This window comes from Haliotis rufescens, unplaced genomic scaffold (genome assembly GCF_023055435.1).
Source record: "Haliotis rufescens isolate VD_foot unplaced genomic scaffold, xgHalRufe1.0.p SCAF_10, whole genome shotgun sequence".
NCBI classification, from domain to species: Eukaryota; Metazoa; Mollusca; class Gastropoda; order Lepetellida; family Haliotidae; genus Haliotis; species Haliotis rufescens.
Window position 1 is genome coordinate 16,479,406 of NW_025963780.1, and position 9,832 is coordinate 16,489,237.

The 9,832-nt window shown below is 38.8% G+C and overlaps 1 protein-coding gene across 2 annotated transcripts in view; it reads right to left on the bottom strand.

The window, feature by feature from the left end:
- LOC124127667 (polycystic kidney disease 1-related protein-like) overlaps positions 1–9,611 on the bottom strand; it is a 239,132-nt gene extending 229,521 nt beyond the window's left edge. For both annotated transcript variants that reach the window (XM_048387457.1, XM_048387453.1), the window contains exons 1-2: positions 9,469–9,611; positions 3,677–3,803 (exon numbers count right to left, since the gene is read on the bottom strand). In XM_048387457.1, the coding sequence (XP_048243414.1) occupies positions 3,677–3,803; positions 9,469–9,517 (176 nt within the window). In that variant the 5' untranslated portion in view covers positions 9,518–9,611. The remainder of the gene's footprint in view (positions 1–3,676; positions 3,804–9,468) is intronic.
- Positions 9,612–9,832: the final 221 nt, after the last annotated feature.

Consider the following 9,832-nt stretch of genomic DNA (forward strand, 5'->3'; position numbering starts at 1 on the left):
ACATGGTTGATGCATGACATTGTATCTCAGTTGCGTGGATTGATGCTCATGATGTCAATCACTGGATTGTCTGGGCGAGACTCTATTATTTAGAGACTGCCGTCATATACCTGGCATATCACTGAGTAGCACCCAATCAGCATATGTTTTATATGTGTTCTCAGCAAGCAGTAACATCAATCAATCTGTTTTGATGATCATATCTCGTAATTCACACGAAAATGTAAGTCATTAATTTGGACCATGGAACTGTTGAAATTTCCATCACTCGCTAACTCACTCACTCACTCATCCACCCAGTCTCATTCACTCACTCACTTACTCACCCACCCAGTCTAACTCACTCACTGGGTTGAAAATTGGGATTGGAAATTTTCTGCTCAGCCCAACTATCAGTTTTACAATCGTATCCAGGGTTTCCAACATTCATTCATTAGATTCAGGCTTCTGTCATAACAGCCATGTCAATCACCATTTTATTATTATGGCCTACATTTCTCAACATATTCTACATTACAGAGGCTATGGTACATAGTAACCTACTTGCAACTTGCAATGGCAAATACATAGACACTCTGTGTTGGCTCACAAAGGCCCTAGGCTTCTAAAATTGATTCACTTAGGACAGATAATCATAAATTCTTGCAGCCTGAAGGATATTCTGGAAATCCTGATGTTCCACAGCATGACACTACCCTCCCCACCTCCCCCTACCCTTACATCATTCTGTCTGCAGGTCAAAACCAATACAATGAAAGCTAACAACATTCCTCGTTTGACTTTCTGTAAAGTTGAAATGTATACCAGAAGTGTTAGCCTTGATCAGGTGATAAAACTGCCAATCAACCACTAAAGACACAGTTCCATCGCAACGTCTAAATACAGACAGGTAAGTTGATCCAAACCACAATCACGACCAGACCGAGCCTATCTCTTGTTCTGGTTGGCTGCCTGAAGCCATTACAAACACAGATGTTTCTAGGACATGCTGGCCAACAAACTAACAATCAGCCATTGTTTTCATCCCCCTTTATTAATGTGACAATGTGACAATGTGACAGTGTGACAGTACTTCTTCTATCCATTGCAATCACCGACCATAAAGTGGCCTTGCTGCAGTGCATGATATATTTATTTGTCTCTCCACGTGCATGCTGGTTAACTGCTGGTCCACTGAGTGAGTTCATGATTTCATTGTTCAACAACATTGTTCTGTTTGGTATGTTAGTTTCATGTGGTCGGAAAGATTACCACTTGGTGAAACCAACGAACACTGGTCTTGTGCTGATTGAGCATTTTGTTCAAATAGATGCCCACATACTTTGATATGCATATCCAGAAATATGGACAATGTGCTTTTAGATTTTAACAAACTCACTTTAAGCCATCTTATTTTGGCAATCTCCAAGGCCAAGTTCAAGTGTTTGCCTCTCATTGGCTGTATTTCTTACACATTAGGAGGCATGCCTCATTTCAGACAAGTTTCACTACAGAAACCTCTTTATCTGGAAGACTGTCCAGTCCCGCCCTGGTTACCTGCACTAACGAGTTTCTGTCACCTGATACCAGATAATAGAGACATCAAAGGAGACAGGTAATGAGGTTAGCAAAGGGTTAACACACCTCACTCAATGTACAGGTATAATTATTGTCAAACTATACATGTTTTTCATGTTGGTGGCAAATTAATAATTCAGGTTCACTTCTTAAAATACCATACAGAGTATAACACATAAACTCAGTAGTACTTAGCAATAAGCTGTGAACCTTGTGAGGTGACATCATCCTAGTTCACCTTATCATGCTGACATGGCAGGGTTATTTCTGATCTTCGAAAGCCTGAGGACTCAATAGTTTCTATGGTTTACAGACTTTTCAATCCGTATTCACCAGCTAGGTTACACTCACATAATTTTTCATTTTCAAGGCCCGTCATGCTGTGAATGTTGTATAAATGTCGTCCCCAACAGGCCGTCAGTGATGACAGATGATGACCAGGTATCCCCATCAGTGAACCTGTACTTTCAGTAGCGGTCCCGACTCCCCGGCTACATCCCCGCATACCATGACGACATGTACAGTGGGTATTATAAACCTACTCCGCCCTCATGCCTGATCTTGCATAACACCTTTTCACAAACTTTTCATGTTACCAATCTTCCTTCAGCAATTGTACACTTCTCAAATAACATTCAAAATGAGTACTTTTGTTTGTTTGTTGTTTAACGCCACACTCAGCAAAATTCAAGCAATATGACAGTGATCTGTTAATAATCAAGTCGGGACCAGAATATCCAGTGATTGACATCATAAGCATCAACCTGTGATACGATGACATGCATCAACCAAGTCAGTGAGCCTGCCAAACCAATTCAGTTAGTCGCCTCTTGCAAGATGCATGGGTTGCTGATGACCAAATCTAATACACAGATCTTCACAATTTAAACATGAGTGAGTGAGTGAGTGAGTAAGTGAGTGAGTGAGTGAGTGAGTGAGTGTGTGAGTTGTTTTTACTGTCAGTGTTTCATTCATATCACAATCTAAAAAAAAGAAGATCTTTTACTCCAATACGATACCGCTCTGCATAAAGATATTAGTGGGCAAAACATTCCAACAAGCATATCTGATTTCTGTATCTCGAAAACAAACAAAAAAGACACCTTCCAAATGTAGAGAAATAACGTCATTATATTGCTGTGGAAATTAAATACACACCGTTGCTTCTTGACACCATGGCACCTACACCAAAGGGAACTACCATCAAAGGAATGGTTGTGTTTTCATTCCTGCAAATTAAAGTTTTCAAAATCGAGTTGTAAAGAAATGAAGCTTAATTGTTTTAGAAAGCCAACATCTGATTGGCTCGAGAACTCGCACATCCTTCGTTTAGATTGGCCAGTCAAAGTTCACTCAATGTTTACCTCACTCACCTATGGAGGTGTACTCAGATCTTAACACAGAGGTATCAATGGGAGCAAATAGCAGATATAATTAAATTAATTTATATCATGGCATAAGTTTAATGTGTGAGGAAACACTGAAGTGATTAAGCCCTTATTCAGGGTTGCAATATGACACAGACTTGCTAGCGTGAGTCAGTCTAAAGTTATAAGTAAACTGAGGGCAAATACAATTTCAGCACTTTCAGAAATGCCATAAATGTTGTCACAATTCAGGGTCCCAAGTTAGTCACCCCTTACGTCTAGCAATAGGGTGGGGTCCTGGGGAAACATTCTACAACAGGGTCCCAAGTTAGTCACCTCTTACGTCTAGCAATAGGGTGGGGTCCTGGGGACACATTCTACAACAGGGTCCCAAGTAGGCACCCCTTACATCTAGCTATAGGGTGGGGTCCTGGGGACACCTTCTACAACAGGGTTCCAAGTAGGCACCCCTTACGTCTAGCAATAGGGTGGGGTCCTGGGGACACCTTCTACAACAGGGTTCCAAGTTAGTCACCCCTTACGTCTAGCAATAGGGTGGGGTCCTGGGGACACATTCTACAACAGGGTTCCAAGTTAGTCACCTCTTACGACTAGCAATAGGCTGGGGTCCTGGGGACACATTTTACCACGGGGACCCTCAGGGGTACTCCCACATCAGTGACACTGTCTCTAACATGACTTATTCTTCCCCTTCCCCTAACTGATATCCCAATCCCACCACAGTTACCTACCTTTGTTTTGCACAGAGTTTTGAACATCCAACAAGAGGTGAATCTTCTGACAGCACATTAACCCCATCTTGTCCAATCTGATTGCTCATGTCATGATAGCAGCCTCTGTACCAGATGATGCCACTTCCTGTAACAGGTGAACACGCACAGATAAATCTCCACATCACCAAACACAGTTCCGTCACACTCATGATCAATTACGATTGTGGCGACAGCTGCAAGTGACAACAACTTTTTTTCAAGAGGATTTCATATAACTGGTCATAAACTTCCTCATGGAAATTTATGAATTAATACATGTAATAATGACAGTTTAAGATATCTTTACCACTTAAATCCAACCTGTTAACACAACTTGTGTTTAGATTTACGATGAGTTTCAGATTAATGGTTTTACATTACATATTGCTGTGAGAATTGACAAACATTTATATCCTTTTGTCCCATGTAGTGAATGTCTGCCATAAAATGTTCACTGAAGGTCATACAAATTTAATCATTTGTTCTTGATCCTTACAAACTGTCAGAATTGATTAAGGAACATTTCTTTTTGTCCAATGTCGTGCTTATCATCCATGTAAGATTTAAATTTCACCTAAACATAAATTGAAACACGAGTCACGGGAAGATGACAAATCCCCCGGCCCCCACAAATGAAAAAGAACAAATCATCTGAGTGTTACACCTCGTCCCACCACAGTGTCTGTCTAACGGGAGTCTTGACGGGAGTATTCCTATCTCCTCTGTCCGTATACAAGAGTATCAGAACAATAACATGGAATTTAGATTTGGATCTTTGTATCTTTATGTTCATATGAATAATGTCAACAAATAATTGAAACCATGTCAAGAATATAAACCACAGGTGTACAATTTGGTCATTGTGTGTGCATACTGAACACTGGTAGTCTTGGAGATATGCTCTGTGAACACAGCGGAGCCATTTAGTCCAAATCACCATTGAGATCATATTTTTTGTCAATGAATTCAAGCGATCAATTTTGCCTTTGTGAATATGTTTATTAATAAGCTGACACCAGATACTTAAAGTGTATTGTCAGGTAATTGTAGTTTTAGACTGAAAATACCACGTTAACACATGTTTCAGTATAGTAGTTTAAAATACATCCGTGTGGCATACAGTGCAAATTCTACATCAATCAAGTGAACAAAGAGTGTTTGACATTAAACATGACAATGTCATCAATGATAGTTGGAAGGTTTTGCAAGTTACAATGACCTTGCTAGGCTGACACAGACTTAAGCAGCCTCAGAGAAGGATGTTTGTCTCCTTGAGTCGGGAAAACATTTTCAGAGTCATTTAGTCAGACAAGAAAAAAAATAGGAAATTATTGTCTTTGATAAAGTAGTGGAACAACTAGTGATTCTGATCAGGCCAAAGATAATGTTTGTTTCTGGTCTCTAGACTGACCTTCATCTGGCCTCAAACCTTTTTCCCTTGTCATTATCAAGTAGCAATATATCGCTTATTTCCAGCCCGGTAGTGTCAGTGTGTTACGTCAAACGTGACACACAAAAATTTGTTGCACTTAACTAAAGAAAACACATTAATTATCTCCATTTGAAAGCAAGCTTTTATTGACATCCTGCAAATTGCCATAATAGGTTGTGATTTCTCATTGACAAGACTGCACTGGTGCAGGATAAAATATACACCTAAGTTAATGAGCAGACTGCACTGGTGCAGGATAAAATCTACACCTAAGTTAATGAGCAGACTGCACTGGTGCAGGATAAAATCTGCACCTAAGTTAATGAGCAGACTGCACTGGTGCAGGATAAAATCTGCACCTAAGTTAATGAGCAGACTGCACTGGTGCAGGATAAAATCTACACCTAAGTTAATGAGCAGACTGCACTGGTGCAGGATAAAATCTACACCTAAGTTAATGAGCAGACTGCACTGGTGCAGGATAAAATCTACACCTAAGTTAATGAGCAGACTGCACTGGTGCAGGATAAAATCTACACCTAAGTTAATGAGCAGACTGCACTGGTGCAGGATAAAATCTGCACCTAAGTTAATGAGCAGACTGCACTGGTGCAGGATAAAATCTACACCTAAGTTAATGAGCAGACTGCACTGGTGCAGGATAAAATCTGCACCTAAGTTAATGAGCAGACTGCACTGGTGCAGGATAAAATCTGCACCTAAGTTAATGAGCAGACTGCACTGGTGCAGGATAAAATCTGCACCTAAGTTAATGAGCAGACTGCACTGGTGCAGGATAAAATCTGCACCTAAGTTAATGAGCAGACTGCACTGGTGCAGGATAAAATCTGCACCTAAGTTAATGAGCAGACTGCACTGGTGCAGGATAAAATCTGCACCTAAGTTAATGAGCAGACTGCACTGAATGCAGTCAGTAAAATATTCCACAAATAGGCCAATAAATATCCCTTGCTTCAAATTCATACCCTGTATACAAGATCTAAACATACCGAAACTAAATTACTTTCATTTGAACAATGTTCACATCCTGTTTACGCTATAGATCACCGATCATCGCTCCAAACACAGATAGGGGCGGTCGGGTAGCCTAGTGGTTAAAGCGTTTGCTCGTCATGCCGAAGACCCGGGTTCGATTCCCGACATGAGTACAATGTGTGAAGCCCATTTCTGGTGTCCCCCGCCATGATATTGCTGGAATATTGCTAAAAGCGGCGTAAAACCAAACTCACTCACTCACTCACATATAATGTTCCAGTAAAGCATAGCAGCAGACAATTTACCTGATGTGCATTCAGTTGTTATCTGCAACCTGCACAAGGTGCGCTTACATCCTGATCGGTCAAATACCAACAATGACATTGATCAGTTAGAAGGTGATACATCGCAGTGGATGAAGACAGACTGATTTTTAGGTTTCTGCCATGGAATACTCAAGATTCCATTGCGAACTTGCTGGGTGTGTGGGACTAAAGTGAATAATCCTAGAAACTTCTAAGTGCTAAACTTCCAAACACTATTTTATTTACTCCCATGTGTGATTTTATGACTTTATGTTATCATGAAATCTATGCCTTTAATCTATACACTTGTCATCTAAACACTATCTTTTATGTTCTTACAGCCCTTAAGGATTGACTGTGTATTTTTTCGGTTTATTGAGGTATGAATCGAAAAACCGATGTGCAAGCTTTTGTGAAAATCTGCTATGCCAATACACGTGAGCAGAATGGGAATTGCTGGACTGTAATACTGGAATTACCCGACATTCCGCAGTAATAAAAGTAATACATCTCGAAGGGTGTGGCTTAATTTTTTACATTCATTGGGAAATGAATGCAATACCACGTGACCAATTCAGCTAATCAGAATGCAGGAATTACAATGAACACCACAAAAATTTATTTATTACCTAATAAATAGTAAACTGCTCGGTTTTGATATTGTTAATCTCCAGGTGCTGATCTGTGGAATGTGCTTGAATATACAGTGATGATCAGTGCACAACTATTTCCCTATATAATCCACCAATCAGGATGACACCCTAGGTGCATAATACGAAATTGCACCCTGCATTACCAAGGAACAGAACATTAAAACAATAAATAAATTACCTGCCCTAGTTCTAAATGGGCTGAAATAGGAAACACACATTGTTTTGCCTTGCAAGGATTTTCTAATGGGTAAGTCGAGAAGGAACATATGGGCAAAAAGTCATATTTGACATGAAATGTTTCCATTTACTGGTAATTACCGGTTTTTGACAGGTAAATTATAACTTAAGACTGGGAATTTCAGACACTGTCGGTCCCTGGCACAAATATTGTTGGAATAAGTATGATTATAACATATGCCTGCTCTGATAACAAGCAGGTCAAATATTAACAGAAGCATTAACGTTCAAGAGGTACCTCACCTGTCCACCACTGAATGCTTATTTTTCATGGCTATCCTCTTAAGTAATTTTGGTCTCAGGAAAATAACTCTTTTCTTTCTTCAGGTTGGAAAAACAAAGAAAGTAAAAAATGATCGCAGGATAATCCAAACTTGCATGTTTATTATATTATATTTACCGGTATATGGTCAGTCAGCTGATTCATTAAAGACAACATGAATACTCTATTTGGTCAGAATCTAAACATGGGGTCAGTCAGTCAAACATTCAAGTGAGTGAGTATGATTTTACACCGCTTTTAGAAATATTCCAGCAATATCACAGCGGGGAACACTAGAAATGAGCTTCACACATTGTACCCATGTCAGGAATCGGAAACCCGGGTTTTCAGCGTGACGAACGAACGCCTTAACCACTAGGCTACCCGACCAGCCCAAAACATTCAAGACAGCATGAATACTCAACATAGACATTTTCTATAACCTTCAATAGGAATCTTTTAGACTTGTCTCTACATCTCCATACCAGGCAGTACTTTACTCAAAGTTCCATGAAGTTGTGTTATAAGTCACTTGATGTCACGGTGTCTGTTTATGGGGTGCTGGTTCGCTATGTAATCTGTACTGACTGCCATCTCTAATTATCTAAGGACAAGGCAACACATTCCCAGGCCAAGAGTCCGACAACAACAATCTTAAACAAATGCAACTGTGTTGAAAATCAGTTTGCAATATCCTTAGAATTGACCTTTTTAAACAAAAAGTAAATCTGCTACACTAATATTCTGTTTGGGAGATGGGAAATCTTTTTCTCCAAATTCTAACAAATATCATAGATGCCTTTCCTTGAAGAAGCACCCAGAGTTTATCTATTTCAGAATAACCTTAGACCAAGAGCTTATTTCTTTTAAAAAGTGCTTGCATAAAAGTTTTTTCAAGTTTGTTTCAAATGGCTCTTCACAATTTTCTTTCCATCCATTTACTTTCGACTGTGTACTTATTCAAGGCTGTCACTTGGTGTGTAGGCTGATTTTAGAAATTGATATCATTAGCTACAAATTTGAGATGTCCAACTGTCTTTGAAATATATATCTCAAATCAAATAATTAACACCAATAAATCAATTCACGATATCTGAAGATTAATGTGGTAAAAACCATTAATACTTGACATTTACGGATATATATTAAGATTCTAATTTCAAGCAATCCCTTATTTGAATTCTTGATAAATGGATATTGTTTCATGTAATGTCACTGTTGCTGTAGACATGAAAGTAACACAATTCTAACTTAAATTTTAAATTGCTTCCTGTATTCACTACTTTAATCATGTTAATCAAATATGTAAATAGATGTAGCATATCAAAAAGTCCCCTGATTTGATCAAATTACAATGTCAATGATTTTGTCAAACTCTTCCAACAACAAATGAAATGTCATTTCACTTAAAATGAAATTCCATCAACATTTAATTTCGAAAGTATCTACTGAATATTTTTTATTGACAGGTAAGATAATAATCAAATGTAGATGCATCTATTTAAAGTGCAGAAATAGTTTCATTTGTTTATTATCTTCTAAATAGATGCCATAATCACTTAGTATGAAGGACTTTCATTCAAACTTGTGATTTTCAAATACGTGAAATCTACAGCCCTTGTATATTTCACTGAAATCAACAATCATCTGTATTGTTCTACGGTCAACGCTGTAACTGATCTGTCGTGTCAACCGAAACGGTGTTGATTTCTCAAGCACCTATCGTTCACCGCACTGATCCCTTAATCACAGTCAATCAATACCGTGGTTGGAAAGTGTCAAGCGCGATAACCCATTAAATAGAGGACAAACAATCGATACAATGCACAACAAAAGCCCAGCCAGTGAAGCGAGGCCTTGTTTTGACAGCATTAATCACTCCTTACCAGAGGCAATTAAACCCGCGTGGACAAGTACCACACACAAAATGTACATGTCTCGTTCACGGTCTGCTATGTCTTGTATCTTGAAACATGTTCTGAAGTCATTTAAACTTTTCGATATAACTTATATATGACTTTCGCTAAGAATTGAAAAGTTAGTATAGTAAGTAGTTCCCAGGAAGTTCCTGATATCACTACTCGGAAGAAACGAACACTTCCGTGAAAACGTAAACCGTTACCATAGATATTCTGTAAGCTGATTGTTTTCTGAAATGTAAATGTGACACAATATTTCTCTTCGTTTATTGATAATCAAGATGCCTGTCATTATGTAAAATCAAACAAGTGAAACAATTTAACAACGAAG